This window comes from Thamnophis sirtalis, unplaced genomic scaffold (genome assembly GCF_051295495.1).
Source record: "Thamnophis sirtalis isolate CommonGarterSnake01/CBP01778 unplaced genomic scaffold, rThaSir2_p1.2 scaffold_7, whole genome shotgun sequence".
NCBI lineage: Eukaryota > Metazoa > Chordata > Lepidosauria > Squamata > Natricidae > Thamnophis > Thamnophis sirtalis.
Genome location: NW_028261387.1, coordinates 90,395,318 through 90,421,796, shown reverse-complemented (window position 1 = coordinate 90,421,796; position 26,479 = coordinate 90,395,318). Strand labels below are relative to the sequence as shown.

At 45.2% G+C, this 26,479-nt stretch overlaps 1 protein-coding gene across 1 annotated transcript in view; it reads right to left on the bottom strand.

Moving 5' to 3' along the window:
• Positions 1-25,517, bottom strand: part of LOC148044758 (DEP domain-containing mTOR-interacting protein-like) — a 39,593-nt gene extending 14,076 nt beyond the window's left edge. The window contains exons 1-4 of the mRNA XM_087720595.1: positions 25,331-25,517; positions 9,657-9,835; positions 2,664-2,787; positions 147-325 (exon numbers count right to left, since the gene is read on the bottom strand). Coding sequence (XP_087576721.1) covers positions 147-325; positions 2,664-2,787; positions 9,657-9,835; positions 25,331-25,416 — 568 coding nt within the window. The 5' untranslated portion in view covers positions 25,417-25,517. The remainder of the gene's footprint in view (positions 1-146; positions 326-2,663; positions 2,788-9,656; positions 9,836-25,330) is intronic.
• Positions 25,518-26,479: the final 962 nt, after the last annotated feature.

Genomic DNA, 26,479 nt, shown 5'->3' with positions numbered 1-26,479 from the left:
AGTCCCTTCGGGGAATAGGGCGGCCTACAAATTGAATAAACTCCAAACTCCAAACTCCAGTTCAGCTCTAAGCTTCAAATATTCTCTTCTGCCTCTTTTTCAGCCTCCTGTGCCAACATCTCAGGGGCATTTCCTTTGGCATGTACCTTGCTGGATGATCCCATGTTCCAGGAGGGTTTGGCAGAGCTCCGTCGCTTCCTTCCGGTTGGCGACCTCCCCTTCCTCCACCAGCCAGTCAACCATCTCACACCCCAAAAAGCTTCTCTGGAATTTAACCAGGTTCTCCTCTCTGGCTTTGAGAATGGAGTTGTCCATGCCGATCAGCCTGCAATCAAGAGGCAAGAAGACCCCGAAACAAGGATATCGGCTGAGTTAAACCCGCCACGAATCCGATTCAGACATGCAGCAAACCCAAGTCACACTGGGCAGAAGTACTTATAGTCCTCGACTTACAACAGTTCATTTAGTGACCATTCAAAGGTACCACAGCACTGGGAGGAGGGGAAAAGTGACCCGGGAGCATTTTTCACCATTTCAGGCATCTCCATGGTCGCATGATCAAAATTCAGATGCTTGGCCACCGGTTCATATTTACGACCGCCGCAGTGTCCCGGGGTACGTGATTCCCCTTTTGCGACCTTCTGATCAGCAAAGTCTTATCAGGAAGTCAGATTCCCTTAACAACTACGCCAAGAAAGGTCGTAAATCGGGGTGAAACTCACTTCGCCAATGTCTCACTTAACCACAGAAATGTTGGGCTCACTTTGCAGTCGTAAGTTGAGGACTGCTTGTACTTTAGAAGTCAGGTAAGGTAGGGTAACAGGGACATGGTGGCTCAGTGGCTAAGACGCTGAGCTTGTCAATCAGAAAGGTCAGCAATTCGCTGGTTCGAATCCCTAGCGCCGTGTAACAGAGCGAGCTCCCGTGACTTGTCCCAGCTTCTGCCAACCTAGCAGTTCGAAAGCACGTAAAAAATGCAAGTAGAAAATTAGGAACCACCTTTGGTGGGAAGGGAACAGCATTCTGTGTCCCTTCAGCATTTAGTCATGCCGGCCACACGACCAGGAAGACGTCTTCGGACAGCGCTGGCTCTTCCGTTTTGAAATGGAGATGTGCACTGCCCCCTAGAGTCGGGAACGACTAGCACATATGTGCCAGGGGAACCTTTACCTTTATAACTTTGAACAGTCACTAAATGAGAACCACCTGTAATTCCAAGCAGCGTCAAATGAAAAAGGAGGTGGCAGAAATGAGATCATCTATAGTTTTACAAGGATTCTAATTCATCTATCACCACTGGAGGGCAGTGCAGGCCTATTTTATTTCTCTATTGTTTACATTGTTGGACCTTCTAGTCAGTTTTTGGCTTTGGACAAGTGGCTGAATTAGTCCTCAGATCTAGAAAGGAATGCAATGCTTCGAATGCCACCAAAGTTACTAGTCCCTGCCGTTTTCTTCCCTCAGTGACACCAATAATGGCAATGACTGAAGATGGGGAGGGGGGGGAATAATTCCCAGCTCTGCAGGAGCAAATTCAACTTACAATTGCACAGCCCCCTTAGAGATATTTATTTATGTCCCACCTTTTTTATTTTTTATAAATAATTCAAGGTGGTGAACAAGCCTAATGCTTATTCTTCCTCTGATTTTCCCCACAAGAACAACAACCCTGTGAGGTGGATTGGGCTGAGAGAGAGAGGGAGGGAGGGAGGGAGAGGGAGGGAGAGAGGGAGGGAGAGATGGAGGGAGGGAGGGAGAGAGAGAGAGAAAGAGGGAGGGAGGGAGGGAGGGAGGGAGGGACTGGGCCTCAAGTCAGCCGGCTTGTGTGGCTGAAGTGGAACTAGAACTCATAATCTCCTGGTGATTGGCCCAAAGCCACCCAGCCAATTTTTATGCCTTCTTTCTTTCTTTCTTTCTTTCTTTCTTTCTTTCTTTCTTTCTTTTCTTTCTTTCTTTTCTTCTTTCTTTCTTTTTCTTCCTTCCTCCCTCCCTCCCTCTCTTCCTTTTCTTTCACCTTTTTTGCAAAACTATCTAGCTGTAAAATCCCTTCTTTCTTTCTCTCTCTTTCTTTCTCTCTCCCTTCATCCACAGAAAGGGAGGAAGGAAGGAAGGAAAGAGGGAAATGATGGAGGGGGGAGATGAGAGGAAGAAAAGAGATGAGAGGGAGGGAGGAAAGGAAGGAAGGAAAGAAGGAAGGAGATGGGAAATAAGGAGGGGGTGGAGATAAGAGGGAGGAAGGAAGGAAGGAAGGAAAGAAGGAAGGAAGGAGATGGGAAATGAGGGAGGGAGGAGATGAGAGGAAAAAAGGAGATGAGAGGGAAGGAAGGAAAGAAAGAAGGAGATGGGAAATAAGGAGGGAGGAGATGAGAGGGAGGGAGGGAGGAAGGAAGGAAAGAAGGAAGGAGATGGAAAATGAGGGAGGAGATGGGAGGAAGAAAGGAGATGAGAGGGAGGGAGGGAGGAAAGAAAGAAGGAAGGAAGGAGATGGAAAATGAGGGAGGAGATTGGCGAAAAAAAGGAGTTGAGAGGAAAGGAAAGAGGGAGGAAAGAAGGAAGGCATTAATTCCCATGTATCTCCTTTTTTCCAACCCCCTCCCCCAAATTAAAACCCAGGGAAATGGGGTCCAGGGCTGCTTCCAGGGGGGGGCGGGGGGCTCACGTACGTCTCGTAGAGGCTCTGTCCTCTCAGGAACACCTTGACTTCCTTGTTGAGTGGGAAGGTCCCATCATCCTTGCGGAAGCGATAGAGGAGCTTAGCATCCTTGTAGTCCGAATGTTCGTCACAGACTGGAAAGCATGGAAGACAATTCTTAGGCCCTTCCAAGGCCCCACTCAGACCCTTCGCTCCCCCCAAAGGCAGCCTGGCCTCCCAGAGACAAAAATGCAAGGTTACATTTGGGAAAATACAGGGAGTCCTCGACTTACAAGTTCATTTAGCTACCGTTGGACGTTACAACAGCACTGGAAAAAATGTCTTATGACCATTTTTCACACTTATGACCATTGCAGTTACCCCCATGGTCACGCGATCAAAATTTAAGCACTTGGCAACTGAACTCATATTTATGACGGTCACAGTGTCCTGGGGTCACGTGATCCCCTTTTGCCACCTTCTGACAAGCAAAGGCAAGGCGGAAACCGGAGTCACTTAACAACTGGGTTACTGACTTAGCAAATGCAATGCTTCACTTAACAACTGTGGCAAGAAAAGTCGTAAAATGGGGCAAAACTCACTTCACAACCATCTCACTTAGCAGAAATTTTGAGCTCAATTGTGGCCATAAGTCAAGGACTACCTCTGTCTCTGTCTCTCTGTCTGTCTCTCTGTCTCTCTCTCTCTCTCTGCATCATCAGACAGACAGACATTAATGAGATAGATGATATAGACACAGATGATAGAGAGAGAGATAGAAAGAAAGAATGAGAGATAGATGATAGAGAGAGAGAGAGAGACAGACAGACAGATGGACAGACAGAGAGAGATGATATATATATATATATATAGAGAGAGAGAGAGAGATGATTAAGATAGATGATAGCTATAGATAGACAGACAGACAGAGGCAGATTAGAGAGAGAGAGAGAGAGAGAGAGAGAGAGAGAGAGAAGATTAAGATAGATGATAGATAGATAGATAGATAGATAGATAGATAGATAGATAGATAGATAGATAGATAGATAGATAGATAATGATTGTTAGATGGATGGATGGATGGATGGATGGATGGATGGATGGATGGATGGATGGATAGATAGATAGATAGATAGATAGATAGATAGATAGATAGATAGATAGATAGATAATGATTGAGAGATGATAGATATAAATAGATAGATATGAGATAGATGATACCTATAGATGATAGATAGATAGATAGATAGATAGATAGATAGATAGATAGATAGATAGATAGATAATGATTGTTAGATGGATGGATGGATGGATGGATGGATGGATGGATGGATGGATAATGATTGAGATAGATGATAGATATAAATAGATAGATATGAGATAGATGATACCTATAGATGATAGATAGATAGATAGATAGATAGATAGATAGATAGATAGATAGATAGATAGATAGATAGATAGATAGATAGATGATAGATAGATGATAGATAGATAGATAGATAGATAGATAGATAGATAGATAGATAGATAGATAGATAGATAGATAGATAGGCAGATAGATAGATAGATGATAGATAGATGATTGAGATAAATAGATGATAGAGATACAGGTACCAGTAGATAGATAGACAGGCTGGCTGGCTGGCTGGCAGGCAGGCATGCAAACATATATTAAATGCTTTCACTAAAAGATATGATGGAGATTATGATGAATCAGTTTGTTTTGTTTTGCTTTAATTTATTTTATCTTACTTATGTACCCAAGGCGGGACTAGAACGCACCGTTTCTCAGTTTCACGCCTGACGCTTTCACCGGCTACACCAAACTGGCTCTGTGAGTGTTAATAATTAACCCTAAACTAATTGCACTTCCATCTGAGCCCCATAGCAGCATTTCACTTCTTTGTAGATGGATCTGCAGCCGGCTGTATAAAACCTAATGTTTACCGAGCTGCGTAATTCAGGCAGAAGGAAGAAATCCGCAAACGTTCCCCAGTTGGAAAACAGATGCCCTGTGCACTAAATCACCCTCCCTGCCCTTTTTATCTACCATCTCATTACTAAACTTGGAAAAGTGTTTACAATACATAACGACACTTTTGAACGTATGGGTAGTCCTCAACGTACAACCACAGTTGAGCCTAAAATTCCCATTGCTGAGCGAGACAGTTGTTAAGTGAGGTTTGCCTCATTTGACCACCTTCCTCGCCACCGTTGTTAAGTGAATCGCTGCAGTGGGAATCTGGATTTCCCGTTGACTTTGCTTGCTGGAAGGTCGCAAAAGAGGATCACATGATCTTGGGAATACCAAAACCGCTGTAAGTTCATGCCAGTTGTCAAACCTCCGGATTTCGATCATGTGACCACGGGGATGCTGCAACTGCCATAACTGTGAAAATTAGTCGCGTCACTGTTTTCTGTGCCATGGTAACTTCAAAGGGTCACTAAGCAAACTGTTGTAAGTCGAGAGTCAACTCTTCGTGTTGTCGTGGGGACAGAATGAGTGGGAGTGCATTCCACGCATACTGTCGGCTGGAATGGGATCTCAGATTACTGCTGCCGGGTTGGGAGGGGTATACCTATTGGGTAATGTGATTTGTGACACAGAACTGAGGGGAGGGAAGGAACAAGGGGTAAAGTTCGGAAGCAAATGAAACAAAGCAAAGGTTTAACTGCGAATAAATCTTGCCTAATGAAGCTATCAATAAATCACTGGTTTTTGTATTAAAACATTGGCTCGATTATTATGAATCAGTTACGGCATCATTAGGAAACTTTACGCCGAGGACTTTCTGCACACATATTACCGTTTTGAATGCGCACGCAACACGTTGACGTCAGCATTTAGCAGAAATATTTTGAAGGTCTGGTTTTCACTGGAACGTGGACATGTGCAAAGTTTTCCCCCCTCCCTCATTATTAAGGGTGCCAAATAGACTGTAGAATATTCAGGCCAGAATTTAACAACAACAAAAAGTGCGGGTAGCCCTGTAATTCCTTACATTTGTTTAGCGACTCTTCAAAGTTACGACGACCCTGAAAAAAAGTATCTTACAGTTTTCACACTTATGACCATTGAAGGATCCCCAGAATACAAAATAGGGGTGGCTTGGCAACTGGCATGTTACTTATGACGGTTGCATTGTCCTGGGGTCACATGGTCACTATTTGTATCCTTTCTTGGTAGCTTCCGAAAAGCCAACTCAAGAGTGGGCAGGGCTAGTGGGATTTGGAGGCTGTCCAAACCGGTCATAACGTTAGCTACGGGTTCTTCCCAAACTCGGGCAAAACTGTAGCATCCCACCCCTGGATGGGGTTGACATGCTGTGGTCCATGGGGGTCACAAGGAGTCAGGCCAGACTTCGATAACAACAACCGTCAAAAGGGGATGGAAGCTGTAGGAGAGTCCCAAAAGGTGGGATTAAGCATGGCTCACGGTCTCCATCTCAAACCCTGTTCAGAAAAGACAAAGAGGTGGACTCCATCCTCATCTAGAGGTCTATGAAGATTCTCAATCATCCAGCCCACGAAAATCCATGGCTTAGGTCCATGGTAGCTGCGAGACCACCTACTGCCACCGGTAGCCTCCCACCGTCCAGTGCCATCCCACAGAGTCGGCTTCCTCAGGGTGCCGTCGGCCAGACAGTGTCGGCTAGCGACCCTCAGGGGGAGAGCCTTCTCTGTGGGAGCGCCTTCCCTCTGGAATGAGCTGCCCCCGGAGCTTCGCATCATCCCCGACCTCTGGTCCTTCCGACGCGCCCTAAAAGGTTGGCTTTTCCAGCAAGCCGGCCTGGCCTGAACAAAAATATAATAAATTATTTCTCATTGTTAATTTTAATTAATTTTTTAAAAAAAATGTTATTGTGAATCTTAATTGGGTTTGTTTTTTGGATATTCTATCTAATTTTTTTTAACTTTTGTAATATGTGGTTTTTTTTTAATTTTGTACGCCGCCCTGAGTCCTTGGGAGAAGGGCGGCATATAAATCCAATAAACCAAACCAAACCAAACTCAGCTCTCTTCTCTGTCCAAAATGTGAACTCTGTGGATTCCTCCTTGTTGAAAAGGGGCCCCAAAGAGGCCATCTATGTTAAAATTGAACAGCCCCCCCTCTCAACAGAGGGGGGGGGACGACATCTATCATCTACCTCCAGTCTATAACAGGGGTCTCCAACCTTTTGGATCTCAGGGGCCACTAAATTCATAACTTTAAATCCCACGGACCACTAATATGATCTGCCTAATGACCGGCTGGGGTGGGCGTGGCTAGGTGGTCATGTGACTGGGTGGGCGTGGCCAAGTCAATGTCACTCACATCAAGGGGCGCCTCGCCAGCCTCTACTCGCCCCTCCCCTCCCAGCCACTCCTCGCCTGCCCGCCGGGGCTCCTTACAGCCCCAACAGGAAGCAGTTGCTGGAGCTAAGCAGCCACCAGGAGAAAGAGTTGGAAAAAACAGCTCAGTTCAAATTGGATCTGACCAAGAAGGAGGCTCAGCAGAAGCACCTCACTGAGGACTATGAGCATAGGCTGTCCAAGCAGAGGGAAGACCTGCAGAAGTGCAAGGCCAGGTACCAGCACCTGGAGGCTCAGTGGGCTGAGATGGTCAGCCAGTTCCAGACCATGATGTAGTCCCACTGGAATGAGGCCCTCCGGCTCTTCGCCACCAGCGTCACTTCCCTCCACCCTTCACCCAAAGTCCCACACCAGACTGAAGCAGACCCCGTCGGAATTTCTGCCCCCCCTCCAACCTGCAAAAAAGGACCCCAACTCTCTGCAGCAACACAAGCGTCCATTGCACGTATCCATCCCAGGCCGTAGTTCGAGGAGCCCTGATTTAGTGCAATATAAAAAATGCAAATAATTTTTTGTGTGAACCTCCAAAATTTTCTCACAGATCCCCAGTTGGTGACCGCTGATCTACAACACAGTCCTTTCAACAGTTCCAAGAAGGTTCCACATCATCTTCACCACTCAGGTGACCCCTGAGGACACAGGTACGCCTCCAAGTGATCTCAGCGACCCTCAAAAAAGGACGCAAATGACCAGCTGTCTGCAAGGAGTATAATCCCTTCCATTCCCCACCATCCTGTCTGAGCTGAAGAAGCTTCTTGGATGAGAAGCGAAACGTCTTCAGAGGAAAACCAGAAAGTCCAGTTGCCTCTTGAAAAAAAAAAAAGAAGCACCTTTGGGATATCCTCACCTAGGTACCGTTTTTGAAAATCATCCCACAGATTGACCGACTGTCCTATTTGCTAACTGCCCACAGCCCTGAAAATATAGGTCCCTGTGGAATGTTGGATTCCTGTCCGTGGCAGGAAACCCATCAAAGGAGACTTCAGTTCCTCAGATTTGGGTTTTGATCGCTCCACCTACATGCCCCATCAGGGTAGAAATTCCTTACCCCATTCTGTGTTTACACATGAAGTTCTCAGGTACACACAGAACTGCTGGTCCAAGCTTTTGTTGACTGTTCTCCTTGGTCCCAGAAAGCCGTGAGGATATATCCCACAACCTTCATATTGGGATTTTGAGCCACCTCAAAAATAGTTTGCAGCATATTTGGAAACGAGGATAGAGGCAGGCTTTGTGGAGAGGTCTTGAAAAGGAGATATTCATCAAGCAGGAAACACCTACATTTTTTCCCAGTGAGTATTTCTACCCCAATGGTTGACTTCTTCATGGTGGGCTTGTGGATAAAATTGAAGTTTCACCTTCTCTTTTAAAGAAACAAACCTTCACCCCTTTCAAGAATTTCCAGCTGTCTCTGAAGAAAACTCTCCTTTCGCAAAAGAACAAGATTTTTTTTTAAAAAAAATAATAATCTTATTTTACAGGTTTATTCTTGGTTCCTCACTCACTCCCATCCTTAAGGACTCAAAATACGTTCCCCAACTTCCTACCTACATGTATCAATTTGTGCTTTTCAGAAAACAAATAATAAAGAGACTCAGGCAAATCTCTTTAGCAGAAAGAGATTGTGAGTGAAGTAAAAACATAAAGCAACTTTTCAACACTTTGCAAAGAAGACTCAGAAATGCAAACTCCCAAATGATTAGTAGGAATCTATTGCATTTCACCTATATGGAAATAATTACAGATCATTTGTCTATTTTATTTGTGGCTTGTTTGTTGTTTTTACACATAATTCAAGGCACAGTCTCCTAGTGATTGGCCCAAAGTCACCCAGTTGGCTTTCATGCCTAAGGTGGGTCTAGAACTCTCAGTCTTTGGTTTCTAGGCTAGGAGTTAATATTGTTATAATAAGCCTATTAAAAATGACTGATGAATGTCTCTTAGTTCACGAATGTTTCAGAGGTGACCTTGGAAAAGGAATATTTTGGGCTTAAATAAATCTATTTTCAAAACTTGGGACTCTTCCCTTTCTTTTGTTTACACCATTCAATCCCCAGGATTTGTGCCTGATTCAATGGCACTTAAGTAATGTAAATATTATTACTCCCTCTGTACTTTTATATTCCTCCCTTTTACTGGCCTTTGAGATTATCCTCCTGTTTTGTTAAAAGCTCTCCTCTTTCGTTACAGGTAGTCTTTGACTTACGACTACAAGGGCAGCCACAGAGCCAGATGTGGCTCGGGGAAGGGGCATAAAAGGCCCAGATTTGGTTTAAGACAGGGGTCTCCAACCTTGGCAACTTTAAGACTTGTGGACTTCAGCTCCCAGAATTCCTCAGCCAGCTTTGCTTTCCACAAGCGTTGCTGGCTGAGGAATTCTGGGAGTTGAAGTCCACAAGTCCACAAGCGTTGCTGGCTGAAGAATTCTGGGAGTTGAAGTCCACAAGTCCTCAAGCATTACTGGCTGAGGAATTCTGGGAGTTGAAGTCCACAAGTCCTCAAGCGTTACTGGTTGAGGAATTCTGGGAGTTGAAGTCCACACGTCTTAAAATTGCCAAGATTGGAGACCGCTGGTTTAAGAGAACGGCCAGATAAGGCCGTGGATAAGGCACTTTCATGTCATTGGGAAAAGACCTCAAAGGTAACCAGAATTAAGAAGCTCACCAACCGTGGTGAAGAATATCATGGTCCATGAGCTTCTGCATCAGCCGGATGCCGGTCTCGCGGTCAGGGGCTTCTTTGTGGTCAATCAACCAGTCAATGAGCTCCTTGGACACGAAGCAATTCGGGTAGGTGCGGAGGTGATAACGCCGATCCTTTATAAGCTTGCCGTCGTGAAGACGAAGCCTAGGAGGAAAAATAGCAATAGCATTTAGATTTATATGCTGCTTTACAGTGCTTTACAGCCCTCTCTGAACGGTTTACAGAGTCAGCCTATTGCTCCCAACAATCTGGGTCCTCATTTTACCCACCTCGGAAGGATGGAAGGTTGGGCCAACCTTGAGCTGCCAGGTCATGTTCGAACTCATGGCTGTGGGCAGAGTTAGCCAGCAATACTCCAATCTAAACACAAGTAAGTAAGCAAGTGTTGTGGCCCGCCAGTGGTCAGTGGAGCTGGCAGCAGGGTCGAGCAGTGAGGAGGTTGGGGAGGAGCATGGGCCAGTCCTGCAGTCTGGGGAAGTCTCGGACGAGGGCTCTGCATTGGAGGCAGAGATGGGATTGCCCACACCAGCAGCCATGAGGTGATCACGCTCACTGCCTCCTGCACCTCAAAAATAAGACACTCCCCCCAAAAATTGCCCACACCAGCAGCCATGAGGTGATCACACTCACCGCCTCCTACACCTCAAAAATAATAAGACACTCCCCCCAAAAAATTGCCCACACCAGCAGCCATGAGGTGATCACGCTCACCACTTCCTGCACCTCAAAAATAATAAGACACCCCCCAAAAAATTGCCCACACCAGCAGCCATGAGGTGACAACGCTCACCGCTTCCTGCACCTCAAAAATAATAAGACACCCCCCCAAAAAAATTGTCCACACCAGCAGCCATGAGGTGACCACACTCACTGTGTCCTGCACCTCAAAAATAATAAGACACCCCCCAAAAAATTGGCCACAGCAGCAGCCATGAGGTGATCACGCTCACCGCTTCCTGCAGCTCAAAAATAGTAAGAAACTTCCCCCCAAATAAGGCCAAGTGTTTATTTCAGGGGTCAAAAGAAAATAAGACCCCTGTCTTATTTTCGGGAAAACACGGTAGATGAATGGATGGATGGATGGATAAATAAATAAATAAATAAAATGAAAAAAACCATCAACCAATTACTGATGGGGAAGAGTGGACTGTTCATTTTAAAATCCCACTAGGAAGCAAAGTTTAACTGAAACTTGAACGAGGCAACCTAACCCCAGAACTCTCCAGATTTATAGCCCCAGAATCTTGGGTGGAACCTAGAAGCGATGGGAAGCCGGCATCTCCTGGGAACAGGTTCTTCCCCAAAACTTGGCCCGAGGCCCAGAACGTCCCAAGCGATGGCTTTGCTTTTGTCAAGGTCTCTCCGAGGACAGAAGAACAGCCCCAACCTCGGGCGAGAGAACATTAAACAAAAATAAATCACGCAATATCTGATTCCTCCAAGGCCAATTTTTCAAATTCTGTTTTGGTTTAAACAAAGACGGGAGCTTCAGAGACTCAGGCCTCTCTTGTCCTAGTGGGCTAACATGTCATTTTGATATTTCTGACCAGAATTTAATCCTCTACAACATCTCCAGACTGCAAGCTCACTTTTATTAACTCACTAAAATATTTATCCTTCTTTGCTTGAATGGGGAAAATGAAGAGTAGTGTTGTGGCCCGCCAACGGAACTGGCAGCAGATTCGGACAGTGAGAAGGTTGGGGAGGAACATGGGCCACTCCTGGAGTCTGGGGAAGACTCTGATGATGAGGGCTCTGTGTCGGAGGCAGAGAGGGGGCCAGAGCCATATGCCAGTTATCAGCTGCCTTCAGAGTCAGACATCAGTGAGGCAGAAGAACAGCTGGAGCCTGTTCCCAGTGTGTGCTTACACAGAGTGGCCAGACGAAGAGAACAGCTAAAGAACAGGGGTCGAATTGAGAGTAAGGTCACAGGTGGATGATGAATGGCCCCTCCCAGAGAAAATAAAAGAGGAGCGGAGGGGGAGGGGAGTTTGCAGGAAACAGTTAGTTCGCTAATTGGTTCGTGACTTTCCGCAACTCTTTGCCAAGTTTTGCCGATATCAGCCTGGCAGCTCTCCAAGCCAGATAAGGTCTGTGACTGTAAATCCTCCCTTGAAAGATTTTGCCGGCTGTGAATGAGCAGAATTCACAGTAAAATAATAAAAGGGTTTTTTGCCAGGATCAGGAGTTTGCTTCATGCTCTTGGGAAGCCTTGGTCAGAACAAGTAGGTGAAAGGAGAAGGATACGTTGCCTATTTACTTTTTAAGATTTGCTGAGGGTATTGGGGGAAGTTAGCGCCCACCCCTCTCCTAGAAAAAAATTAGGAGATATTTTAGGACATATTAAAAGGGCACAATATTTCCCCTAAAAGGGAGGCAGAAACTCACCCCTCACCTTTGTCCATGGACCATTAAGACCTGAGCCAGTCTATTCTACATAACAAAGATCTATCCACTTCAGGCAGAGCCATAACAGGCATCCCAAAGCCCTTTTATCACCCAACAAGGCTCAACCAAGCCTGGGACTCAGGATAGCCTACAGAGTTGCCCCTGCATGGCCCCATGGGAATCTGACAACCAATCAGAATACAAGCTCAAATTCAAAAGCCCAGAGAGGCCATAAAGCCCGGGCACTCTCAGCATCTCTTCCCTTTTTTCTTCTTCACCCAAGATCTTTGAGCCATGTCATCCTGTCCACCAGTGGTGGGTTTCAAAAATTGTTCGAACCTACTCTGTGGGTGTGGCCTCCTTTGTGGGAGTGGCTTGTCACCCATGTGACCGGATGGGAGTGGCTTGCCACCCATGTGACCGGATATGAAGATGCTGACGACACTTGTCAGAACCACCTTAAATAACCTCACACACAGCACTGGCATGCATAAGAATAGGATGTAAACTTGTTTTTTAAAAGGCATCTTTGGTTTGCGTTAAAACAACTTCAACACACGCAATGTTCTGATTGCACCACAAACGCAGTAGTCATCCTTACCTTTCACAGAGGCACTGAGTTTTATAAACATGAGCATGATAGTGTAGAATAATCATATCCAAGGACCAGTGGTGGGTTTCAAAAAAGTTTGGAACCTCTTCTGTCGGTGTGGCCTGCTTTCCGGGTCCACTGGTGGAACCTCTTTTAACCAGTTCGGTAGATTTGACGAACCGGTTCTACCGAATAGGTGCGAACTGGTAGGAACCCACCTCTGCTGTCCACCATTAAAACCATCTTTCCAAACAGCCACCATGTTTCCAGTGTCTTTCTCCCCACTTGGAACCAAACCCAGAAGGATGTTTTTTTCCAACAGTATTCTAAAAATAAATCCATGACGTCCATTTGCTGCCTAGGTCAGCGTTTCCTTAACCCTGGCAGCTTTAAGATGTGTAGATTTCAACTCCCCAAATTCCCCAGTCTCCTTGGTAAGTTTCCACCCATTGCTTTTTGTCCTGCCTTCGGGCGCTTTGGGAAATAGTTCGACTTCTTCTCTCTGACAGCCCCTCAAATGTTGGAAGACTGTTATTACGTCACCCCTAATCTTTCTGTCTCTTTTTTTAAACAGCTTATTTATATATTTTCACATTACATACATAAGTGCTTAGTGAACAGTGTATTGTCTGAATCAATATACTTTTCCCACTCCTAATTTCTGCCTCTACCATCCAACCATTTATAAAACAAGTCCCAGGTTTGAAAATACTCTGCATTTTCTTTTTCTTTTATTTTTAGTGTCAATCTCTCCATTTCTGCCCAATTATATCATCCTCTGTAGGTGTTTCCTACTTTTTCCCAGTACTGTGCAAATACAACTCTTGCTGCTGTCAAAATATGTAATATTAAGTATAGGTTCCCTTTATCATACTTTTCAGGTATTATGTCTAACAAAAATATTTCTAAAGCCAAATACCACTCACTCATCACGAAATCTGCTTGGCTTCTAGGTGCTCACTAAGAAAGGATTTTTCGAAATGACCATCAGGGCATTAGTATTTCTTATACAGTAATTAACACGCTCTGATGCTAAGGAGTTCTACTCCCCCTCCCCACCTAAAAAGCACTCTGTTCCAACTGCCAGTTGCCTCACGTTCCGTTACCTCAGTTCAAACTGGCAGATATTCCACTTCTTCACTCAGGAGCGGTTTGGGGCTCCTTACAGTACTAAACATCGGTACCTCACCAAAATGTCTACGCCTTCCACCTATGGAATTGCTTCCAAGCTGAAGGTGGTGGGAGCAGTATTCCCTTATGGGTTTCAATCACCAACCACCACTGAGCCAACGGGCTGAACAGGAGTGAACTGGATTTCTCCTGCACTGCCTGATCACATTGTTTCATTGTGAAGCACGGTTATCCAGCTAGTAATCTATATGTTGTTTTAACATTTTTTCCAACCATGAATGTATTTTTGTCCACCCCTAGTAATACAATACAATATACAATACAATAGCAGAGTTGGAAGGGACCTTGGAGGTCTTCTAGTCCAACCCTCTGCCTAGGCAGGAAACCCTATACCGTTTCAGACAAATAGCTATCCAACATCTTCTTAAAGACTTCCAGTTTTGGAGCATTCACAACTTCTGGAGGCAACTTCTGTTCCACTGATTAATTGTTCTAACTGTCAGGAAATTTCTCCTCAGTTCTAAGTTGCTTCTCTCCTTGATTAGTTTCCACCCATTGCTGCTTGTTCTACCCTCGGGTGCCTTGGAGAATAGTTTGACTCCCTCTTCTTTATGACAACCCCTGAGATATTGGAAGACTGCTATCATGTCTCCCCTGGTCCTTCTTTTCATTAAACTAGACATACCCAGTTCCTGCAACCGTTCTTCATATGCTTTAGCCTCCAATCCCCTAATCCTCTTTGTTGCTCTTCTCTGCACTCTTTCTATATTCTCCACATCTTTTCTACATCGTGGCGACCAAAACTGGATGGAGTATTTCAAGTGTGGCCTTACCAAGGCCTTATAAAGTGGTATTAGTCCTTCTCTTCACTAAGCTAGACATACCCAATTGCCACAAATGTCACATTTGTGACAACACATTTTCGCATCTTGCTTCATTCTGTGGAATCTCAACCAGGAACTATAAATGTTCTTTGTACACCTACAAAGGACGAGTATCGCCAACTAAGAAATCAGGTTTGACAAGAACTGTTGTTTTTTTCCCTCTCAAACAACCCATTTAAACCAAAAGCGGCTGGTAATTTACGATAAACCTCAATTAGCCTCAGATCCAGATTGTCAGAGAAAAAAATGAAAGGAAGAGGAGGGGAAGGGAAAAAGTGCCTATGAATTTTATCAAAATTTCCAACTGAACGTCACTGAGCCACAGTTTCCCCCATGGAAAACAAAGATAAAGATTCAAAGAAGATCCCACTTATATATGGTCCCTGGGAATTCCTGCACAGGTAATCCTCAACATACGACCTGAATTGAGACTAGAATTACCACTGGCAAGCGAAGTGGTTGTTAAGTGAGTCGCTCCTGATTTCACAAAATTTTACCATGGTCATTAAGGGAACCATTGAAATTGTTAAATGAAAAATGCAGTCAATGTTGTGGCCCGCCAGTGGACATTGGAGCTGGCACCAGATTCAGACGGTGAGGAGGTTGGGGAGGAACATGGGCCAGTCCTGGAGTCTGGGGAAGGCTCTGATGAGGGCTCTGTGTCGGAGACAGAGAGGGGGCCAGAGACGTCTCACAGTTATCAGCTGCCTTCGGAGTCAGACATCAGTGAGGCAGACAAACAGCTGGAGCCTGTTCCCAGTGTGTGCATGTGCAGAGCTGCCCGACAAAGGGAACAGCTAAGGAACAAGGGTCAACTTGGGAATAAGCCACAGGTGGATGATGAATGCCCCCCCCATAGGAAATAAAAGAGGAGCGAAAGGGGAGCGGGCTTTTGCAGGAAACAATTCGTCCGTTCATTCGTTTCAGGAGTGTGAAGATCTGTCCGTGAATCTCAGAGACTCTGTGCCCAAGTCTTTCCTTGCACAGCACCTCATTTGGGAAAATATTTACATGGCAGCTTTCCAAGCCAGATAAGGTCTGTGGTCATAAATCCACCTTTGAAAGACTGTTTGCCAGGCCTTGGCTGAATGTGAATGAGAGGAATTCACCTTCGTTTAATAAAAGGGGTTTTGTCAGGACCAGGAATCTGCTTTGTGCTTTTTGAGAAAGCCTAGGTCAGAACGGTCATTAAGTGAATCCGGCTTGCCCCATTGCTCAGGGGAAGCTGGCTGGGAAGGTCGCCCATGGTGAATCATGTGACCCTGGGATGCTTCAACCAAATTTGGATCCCATGGCCATGGGGATGCTGCAACAGTTGTAAGCCACTTTTTTCAAGGTGGTTGTAACTTTGGTCAAAGAACGGTTGTAATTCGAGCACTACATGCATATGTTAAGATTCTTTCCGCAGGCAAAGAATTATTTAGTACAATGCATAAAATGAAGTTAAGTACAGTCTCCATTTCATCAATTGAAATTCAGCGGTGAAAAAAGGAAGGTTTTTACATTGAGGCAAGAAAAACAGATATAATATAGGTGGTAACTGACTCAACAATAGTAACTGTGAGAGGGATCTTGGAGTCCTGGGGGACAACCATTTAAATAGGAGCCAGCCGTGTGCAGCAGCTACCAAAAAAGCCAACACAGTTCTAGGCTGCATCAACAGAGGGAGAGAATCAAGATCACGAGAAGTCTTAATACCACTTTATAAGGCCTTGGGAAGGCCACACTTGGAATACGGCATTCAGTTTGGGTCACCACGATGTAGAAAAGATGTGGAGACTCTAGAAAGAGTGCAGAGAAGAGCAACAAAAATGATTAGAGGACTGGAGGCTAAAACAAATGAAGAACAGTTGCAGGAACTGGGTATGTCTAGTTTAATGAAAAGAAGGACTAGGGGAGACATGATAGCAGTCTTCCAATATCTCAGGGACTGCCACAAAGGAGAGGGAGTCAAACTATTCTCCAAAGCAACTGAGGGCAGAACAAGAAACGATCGATGGAAACTAACCAAGGAGAGAAGCAACTTAGAACTGAGGAGAAATTTCCTGATAGTGAGAATAATTAATCAGTGGAACAGAAGTTGCCTCCAGAAGTTGTGAATGCCCCAACACTGGAAGTTTATAAGAAGATGTTGCATAACTATTCGTCTGAAGTGGTGTCGGGTTTCCTGCCTAAGCAGGGGGTTGGACTAGGAAGACCTCCAAGGTCCCTTCCAATTATGTTATCCTGTTATTTGGTTCAGAAAAAATGGTATAAAGGGTAAAGGGGAGGAAGGTGAAGGAGAGAAGGGAAAGGAGAGGAGGAAGGAAGGAAGGAGAGAAGAAAGAGAAGAAAGGGGGGTAGGAAGGAGGGAGGGAAGGAGGGATGGAAGCAAGGAGGGAAGCAAGGATGGAAGGAAGGAGAGAAGGAGAGAAGAAAGGAGGGAAGGAAGGAGGGAAGGAAGGAGAGAAGGAGAGAAGAAAGGAGGGAAGGAAGGAGGGAATGTAGGAGAGAAGGAAGGGGGGAAGGAAGGAGGAAAGGAAGGGGGGAAGGAAGGAGGAAAGGAAGTGGGAAAGGAAGGAGAGAAGGAGAGAAGAAAGGAGGGAAGGAGGGAAGGAAGGAGGGAAGGAGAGAAGGAGGGAAGGGGAAGGAGGGAAGTGGGAAGGAGGGAGGGAAGGAAGGAGAGAAGGAGAGAAGAAAGGAGGGAAGGAAGGAAGGAAGGAGAGAAGGAGGGAAGGGGGAAGGAGGGAAGGGGGAAGGAGGGAGGGAAGGAAGGAGAGTAGGAGAGAAGAAATGAGGGAAGGAAAGAGGGAGGGAGGGAAGAAGAAGTAGGACCGTTGTAAGATAAGATGGATCTATGGGATGGTAAGAAAGCAATCTTCAAGTATATTGTCAACTGTAGGGAAAAAAATTGTTATAAATACATATTATTAATTACAGTTATGAGATCATATAATTGTGAATATATATATGAAATTGATAAAATAATTTTTTAAAAAAAAATTGGTATAAACCATTTTCAATATTTAGGCAGAATGCTATTCTGTTATTACCTTTGTACGATTACTTTTGCTGCCCAGGCAGGGTTGCTCAAGGAACAATCTAAATCCATTTTTCCTGACTGCATATGCAAGCGATACTGGCATAACTTGCCTTTGCCCCCTGCCCGACTCAGGAAGATAAGCTTGGCTAAGACACCTGTTCTCAAACAAGAGGTGACCTTTTACAGCTGGCAACTCCTTATCGGGCTCTGAATTAATTGCACATTCATTGGCTCATTTGCGGCTTTATCTTCAGCTGGAAGGACAGGGCACGTAAGATCAACAGTGGGAGCCTGGATGGCTTCAGAGAAGGCCACCATTGATAGGCCCTGAGCCATATGGATTGGTGTTGTGGCCCGGCAGGAGCCGTTGGCGCTGCCGCCAGACTCCAACAGCGAGGGGTCTTATGAGTCGGCCCTGGAGGAGGTAGAGGACCCCGGACAGGGTTCCGACTCCAAGCAGGACGCAGAGAGGCTGGTTGACCATCAGGTGGCATCTGAGCCTTGGATCAGTGGGGAGGAGAGAAGAGTGAGTGATCCAGAAAACACCTGTAAGTTGTTCCGGGATGCACGCCGTCGAAGGGCTACTCGGCGTCAAGAACAACGGCGTAATTACAAGAGGTGATTATGCTCAGCTGATGCTCATTAAGATCCTCTCCTGATTATAAAAGAGACTGCTTGTGCCACGCCCTTTTGCAGAACTCAACGTTCATGATTAAGAGAAACCAACTTGGCGAATTGGTTTGCTGTAAGAGCTTGTTCGCATTGCTGCCTAGGTTTATAGGACTTGCTGCCAGAGTGCTTATCTCTTTGTTTATTTTGGGCTTGCAGCCAACGAGAGTCTGGACTGATTAAAAAACATTCTTTTTTACGTTTGTTTTGGCTTTCGTTCCTGGACGGAGGAGAGGGGTCAGAACAGATTGGGTATGCCGCATCTGCATTAACACCTTTTGGCCTGGATAGGGGGCACTTGTTATAAGTTTGTGGCAGTGGTGAAATTCAATTTTTTTTTTACTACCAGTTCTGTGGGTGTGGCTTGGTGGGATGACAGGGGAAGGATATTGCAAAATCTCCATTCTCACCTCACTCTGGGGGCAGTCAGATGTGGCATTTGCTGGTTCTCCAAACTACTCAAAATTTCCGCTACCGGTTTTCCAGAACCTGTCAGAACCTGCTGAATTTCACCCCTGGTATGTGGCCTCCTTTCAGATCCAAAGAGAAAGGTTTGGACCAGGTAATTTGATGGAAGGGACACGGTGGCTCAGTGGCTAAGACGCTGAGCTTGTCGATCAGGAAAAGGTCGGCAGTTCGGCGGTTCGAATCCCAAGCGCCATGTAAGGGAGTGAGCTCCCGTTACTTGTCACAGTTTCTGCCAACCTAGCAGTTCGAAAGCACGTAAAAAAATGCAAGTAGAAAAATAGGAATCACCTTTGGTGGGAAGGTAACAGCGTTCCGTGCGCCTTCGGCGTTTAGTCATGCTGGCCACATGACCACGGAGACGTCTTCGGACAGCGCTGGCTCTTCGGCTTTGAAACCCAAATGTGCACTAGTCGGGAACGACTAGTACATATGAGCGAGGGGAACCTTTACCTTTAACATTTAATTTGATGGATTACCTCTCCCCAGTTACATCAACCTAGCCTTCCAGAGCCAAAAGGCAGGGGATGTTGAGGGTGCCCACCATCAAGGGAAGAACATCTGGCAGGACCGAGGGAAAAGGGATGATTCCTTACCATAGAGTTCTCTACATTTTTGGATTCAGCCTGATCTAGGATGCTCAGAATCTAGACAGCACACTAAAAAGCAGAGACATCACCCTGCCAACAAACGTGCTCATAGACAAGAGTATGGTTTTCCCAGTTGCAATGGATGGCTGTGAAAGTTGGACCATAAGGAAGGCTGAGCGCTAAAGAATGGAGGCCTTTGAACTCTGGTGCTGGAGAAGACTCCTGCATTGAGTCCCTTGGACTGCAAGGTGATCCAACCGGTCAGTCCTAGAGGAGATCAACCCTGACTGCTCTTCAGAAGGCCAGATCCTGAAGAGGAAACTCAAAGACTTTGGCCACCTAAGGAGAAGGAAGGACTCACTGGAGAAGAGCCTCATGCTGGGAACAATGGAGGGCAGAAGAAGAAGGGGACGACAGAGAAGGAGGTGGCTGGATGGAGTCACTGAAGCAGTCAGTGTGACCTTAAATGGACTTTAGAGGATGGTAGAGAAGAGGACGTCCTGGAAGAACATTGTCCATGGGGTTGCGATGGGCCAGACACAACGTCATGACTAACAACAAGGATGCTCAGAGTTTCCCAGTTGAAACTACTGTACGGTGAAGTACGTCCAACAACCGAACTCACAGTGTACCGAGCACACCACCATTCAATCCTGAGCTACAAATATTCTCTTCTATCTGTACCATCGCCCGTACGGGTGATTCACGAAGGGACTTGCTAAGCTTCCATATCTGGTTGCTCGAGAACCTAAACATGTACACTCACTTCTAAGATCAGAGGCATTTTTATTGCCTCTGTTGCTGAGTCCCTTGACTTGCACAGTCATAAAATGGAGATGCCAGGAGGGCTGGGAAAAAACCACAACGCTTCCACAACAACGGAGATAATAAGTCTGCATATTCAAAAAAGCCAAATGTATTTGGTGATTATGGGATGCTAGTCATTAGAAAGCCAGCTGGGAAGGGAGACTGTTTGTTATTTAATTAGTTAGTTAACTGTATTTTTCGGACCATAAGACGCACCGGCGTATAAGACATGCCAAGACTTCGAAGAGGTAAGTAACAATAAAACAGTTTTTGCCTTCCCTCAGCCTGCAGGGAAGAAACCTTCTGCAGGTTTCAGCAGGGCTTGGGCAAGGCAAAAATGCTCCAGTTTTTGTCTTGCCCCAGCCCTGCTGAAGCCTGCAGGGGGCTGCTGGAGGCTGAAGGAAGGCAAAAAACGCCTCCGTTTTTGAAAAAAAAAGGCCTGTTTTTCACAAAAATGGCTGTATTCGTTGTATAAGACACACCAACATCTCCATACGTCTTACACTCTGAAAAATATGGTAGCTATTTAGTTATTTACCGTATTTTTCAGAGTATAAGACACACCTTTTTCCCTCAAAAAAGAGGCTGAAAATCTGGGTGCGTCTTATACACTGAATACAGTATTTTTTGTCTCCTGAAACCCCGCCCCCTTCACCCCTTCAAGGTTGACTCAGCCTTCCATCCTTCCGAGGTGGGTAAAATGAGGACCCGGATTGTTGTTGGGGGCAATATGCTGACTCTGTAAACCGCTTAGAGAGGGCTGAAAGCCCTATGAAGCGGTGTATAAGTCTAACTGCTATTGCTATTCACCAAAATGGCCGTGCAGAGCCTGTAGGAGGCTTTCAGAGAGCTCCTGGGGACTGGGGAGGGCAGAATTGAGTGAAAAATGGGCCGGTTTTTGTTCAATTTTGTCCCTCCCCAGGAGTGGTTCGAATCCCTAGCACCGTGTAACAGAGTGAGCTCCTGTTACTTGTCCCAGCTTCTGCCAACCTAGCAGTTCGAAAGCATGTAAAAATGCAAGTAGAAAAACAGGGACCCTAACAAGTGTTTCCCCTTCCCATATGAAAGAGAGTGAGGGAAGAGCAATTTCCTTTTTAAGTCAAATCTTTCTTGTTTTCCCAGGATTGAGCTCATATTTTGCTCCTGGTCTCGAGCTCAGATTTTGATAATAGCCCCACATGACATCTTCAAGAACATTTCACAGTTGGGAGGGACCTTGGAGGTCTTCTAGCCTAACCCCCAGTGTTAGATCACCCAGAGTTTCTGAAGGCAACTTCTGTTCCACTGATGAATTGTTCCAACTGTCAGGAAATTCCTCCTTAGTTCTAGGTTGCTTCTCTCCTCTATTAGTTTCCACCCATTGTTTCAGGGTAAGGAGGGGGGATGTCAAAACTTTAACTCCTTGGGTCTGGGAGCTGGCCAAATGCTTATGATCTCGCTTGGAAGATTGGGAGTGGTGGGAAGGAGAAACATTCAGACCCAGGCATTGAGCAAATTATTTAGAATAACCAAATAACACAGTTGGAAGGGGAACTTAAGAGATCTTCTAGTCCAACCCCCTGCTCAGGCAGGGAACCTTGTGCCATTGAAGACAAATGGTTGTCCAATCTCTTATTAAAAACTTCCAGTGTTGGGGCATTCGCAATTTCTGGAGGCAAGTTGTTCCACTGATGAATTGTTCCAACTGTCAGGAAATTCCTCCTCAGTTCTAAGTTGCTTCTCTCCTCTATTAGTTTCCACCCATTGCTTTTTGTTGCCTTCAGGTGCTTTGGAGAATAGGTTTGACTCCCCCTTCTTTGGGGCAGCCCCTTAGATATAGCTGCATAACAGAGAGCTTCTGGGCTTTTACCTCTGATCTTTTTTGGGGAAGAAAAAGTGGAACTTGGAATCTTTCTCAGCTAGTCCCAAAAATGTAGGTTTCAAATTCCAACAAGTTTGGCATTTGAAATGGAGCCTTCATTAAGAACGTTAAACTGTTGGGTCTTTTATTCTCCATTCGTAGACTTTGAGACTTTTCTTGCAAAAGCCAACACAGAGGCATTGCTTGTTCAGAATTAAATAGTTGGTAGATGCTGTCTACAAGGTATGAAGATGATGGAACTTCTAAATGAACTTCTTTGATTAGAGGGAAAACGATTTACATTTATGGGGGACTGCAGCCACTGATACACTTTCTGTATAAAACAGAAAAATGTGCATGATTTGGGGAAGAAACGTATAGTGGAAAAACATGAGCTTTTTTTTTTTTTTTTGTATTCATAGGGTAAGATATAATTTTGTATTTTTTTATTTTTTTAATAATCATTTTCAAATCAATTTTCAAATTTTTATTTTATATTGGCTGCAAAGGAAATAAAAACATCTTTCATTTTCTTTCCGCCCCCCCACACCTTCTGCCTTTTTTCCCCATCTTTATTGTTTTTTACTTTCTTTCCTATTTCCACTCTTTATTAATTGATGCTGGTTTTTACAAGGTTTGTAAAACTTTTAATTTAAAAAAATGATTTAAAAAAATAAAATTAAACAGTCAGGAGTTAGGGGTCCTTGGTGCTCTCTAAGCTTGCTTGTTTTCTTGCAAGACATTTCATTACCCAACTAGGGAAGATCATCAGGGCTAGCAAAGAGTGCGGTGTGCTGTCAGTTTTATATTCCGGTGTCTTGCCTGGCTGTGTGGATGTGGGGGGTCTTGGAGATTCTTTGGTTGGGCTGTTTACTGGTGGCTCTTTACTGGTGGCTCTTTGCCAGGCTCTTTACCTGTTGCTAAAACTTTTGAATCCCACCCCTGCTCATACCTAAGTGGTGGTTTGCCAGGACACCTCAATCCTTCACACAGGAAGCCATATTGAGCCAGCTACCATCTATTCTATATACTACCTGTGTGTTTTATTTTTCTTGCCTAAGTGCCCTTATTTCATACTTCTCCCTTTTTGCCCATAAACTTTGTTTGTTGGATTTATATGCCGCCCTTCTCCCAAAGGACTCAGGGCGTCGTACAACATTAAAAAAAACACATATTACAAAAGTTAAAAAGAAAATTAGATAGAGTATCCAAAAACAAACCCAATTAATAATAACAATAACATTTAAAAATAGATTAAAATTAACAATAATCAACCATTTATTTTATTTTGTTCAGGCCAGGCTGGCTTGCTGGAAAAGCCAACTTTTTAGGGTGCGTCGGAAGGACCGGAGGTCGGGGATTATGCGAAGCTCCGGGGGCAGCTCATTCCAGAGGGAAGGCGCTCCCACAGAGAAGGCTCTCCTCCTGGGGGTCACTAGCTGACACTGTCTGGCCGAAGGCACCCTGAGGAGGCCAACTCTGTGGGATCGCACTGGACGGTGGGAGGCTACCGGTGGCAGTAGGTGGTCTCGCAGGTACCCTGGGCCTAAGCCATGGAGCGCTTTAAAGGTCATAATTAGTACCTTGAATCGCACCCAGAAAACAACTGGCAACCAGTGCGGGCCGCCTAAAAGGGGCGTAACATGGGAACACCTAGGTGCCCCCATAATAACTCGCGCAGCCGCATTCTGGACCAGTTGAAGCCTCCGGCTTCATATATATTTCCGGAAAATATAATGTGGAGCAAATCTGCACAGCAAAACATCAGAATTGGAACGATTCCAATGGTTAAGCCCAAATCTTGTTAAACCGGCACAGTTCTCAAACTCAGGACTCATGTTTAACTACCGTAAGAAGTAAGAACATCGTTACGCAACTTTTTGGTAGGTAAATATCCATGTTTTCCTTCTTTTTTTGGCTCTTTGTGTTTCTCCTACTGGTTTTTTTTTTTCCTTTCCCATGTTAACTTCCACATTTTTCCTAGCTAGGAAAAGGAAAATTTTGGGGGAACATGTAAATCAGCAAATGAACTTTTCCCAGCCCCCAGATTTATCTATCCTGCAAGATACTTGAACCCAGAGCTAAATGAATCCTGTGGCAGATATCCAGCGATCAGTTATAAAAACACAATTTTCTTAGAAAATTACTCCGTCAAATAATAAATGAACAGGATGCTTTGGGTAAGATTTTTTTTTAAAAAAAATCAACGGCATCTCTCTCTCGGAGTCTGAATGCCAGGTCAACTGCACTAGGAATATTATCAACATTTTTTTTTACTCCCACTCGGAGATCTACTTTTAGATCTACTCAAAATTTAAACAGCTTTCCTTAGTTGGCCAGATGCCAAAGATGCTGGAAATTCAACTTCCGGCATTCCTGAGCCAATGCTCTTCGGAGCACCAAGTTGAAGAAATCTGCTTTTAAAAAGAAAAAAAAAGATCCTTTTTTCATTGTCAAATTGACTTTGGCATCCTCACAATTTCTTGCAAAATTGAGTCTTCCTACCTGAATGTAAAAAAATCAAAAGCCTCATGCCTGATGTCTGTCTGTCTGTCTGTCTGTCTGTCTGTCTGTCTATCTATTTATTTATGTGGGACGCAGCGGTTCAGTGGCTAAGATGCTGCGCTTGTCAATCAGAAAGGTTTAGCAGTTCAGCGGTTCAAATCTCTAGTGCCGCGTTACAGAGTGAGCTCCCACTTTTCGTCTCGAGCCAATCCTCTTTAAAACATAAACTAGACAAGTTTGCAATTCCCCCCCCTCCCCTCTTTAAGGAAGCAGTTTTAAACTTTGGAAGTCCTTTGCTTCATGTTGCTAAACATTTGGACCTTTACCAAAAGGAAAACGGGAGAAAGAGAAAAAGCGAACCTTGATCAGAATAAAAGAACAACGGAGTTGGGATTTAATATGAACCCGTTCCCCACCGTCTTGTCAGAGCTGAAGAAGCTTCTTGGATGAGAAGCGAAACGTCTTCAAAAGGGGATAAAAAACAAGAAAGTCCAGTTGCCTCCTGCAAAAAGCACTTTTGGGGGCAACCATGACTTTTAATGACTGAGAATCTCTACAGACTATTAGACTGGACAATCACTTGCCTGAAATGGTACAGGGTCTCCTGCTTGAGCAGGGGGGGATGGACTAGGAGATCTGTAAGGTCCAGCTCCATAAGGGACCTTGGAGGTCTTCTAGTCCAACCCTTCTCAAGCAGAGGACCCTATAACATGCCAGACAAATGCCTGGCCTGTCACCCAACGTACCTGAGCTGTTCTCCTGCAATCATGACCTCCGCTCTGTGATGCTGCTCGGTGGCCTTTTGCTTGAAGATATTGCTCAGGTTCTCCATCCCAACCTGTCGGTTAAAACCCAGCTCTGGTGAAGAGAGAGAGAGAGAGACAGCTATGTGTTGTGAGCCCCGAGGCAGCTACGTCTGGCTTTCCACCAGCGTGTTTGCCTTTCTGGACGGAATGGGGCGCCGTGCCAGAAACATCTTGTTAGCACTTTTAACAGGAGATAAGGGCAGCCTACTTACTTTGCCTGGAAGGGTGGAGGAAAGACCAAGAGGTAAACGAAGGGGGGGGGGAGAAAAAAGGCCGTCCCTATGCCGAGAGGTGGAATTGGTCCTGCCTCTTGCCTTCCAAGGCTGCTCCGCCTTAGCTGGAAGCCACTAGAAATGAGGGTCAAGGGCAGAGTCAAGGGTGGAACTGGGTATGTCTAATCTGATGAACAGAAGGACGTGGGGTGACATGATAGCAGTCTTCCAATATCTCAGGGGCTGCCACAAAGAAGAGGGAGTCAAACTATTCTCCAAAGCCCCTGAGGGCAGCACACAAGAAGCAATGGGTGGAAATAATCCCGTGTGCAGCAGCTGCCAAAAAACCCAACACAGTTCTAGGCTGCATCAACAGAGGGGTAGAATCAAGATCACATGAAGTGTTAATACCACTTTATAAGGCCTTGGTAAGGCCACACTTGGAATACTGCATTCAGTTTTGGTCACCACGATGTAAAAATAATGTTGAGACTCTAGAAAGAGTGCAGAGAAGAGCAACAAAGACGATTAGGGGACTAAAACATACGAATAACGGTTGCAGGAACTGGGTATGTCTAGTTGAATGAAAAGAAGGACTAAGGGAGACATGATAGCAGTCTTCCAATACCTCAGGAGCTGCCACAAAGAAGAGGGAGTCAAGTTATTCTCCAAGGCACCTGAAGGCAGGACTAGAAGCAATGGGTGGAAATAATCCCGTGTGCAGCAGCTGCCAAAAAACCCAACACAGTTCTAGGTTGCATAAACAGAGGGGTAGAATCAAGATCACGTGAAGTCTTAATACCACTTTGTAATGCCTTGGTAAGGCCACACTTGGAATACGGCATCCAGTTGTGGTCGCTACGATGTAAAAAAAAAT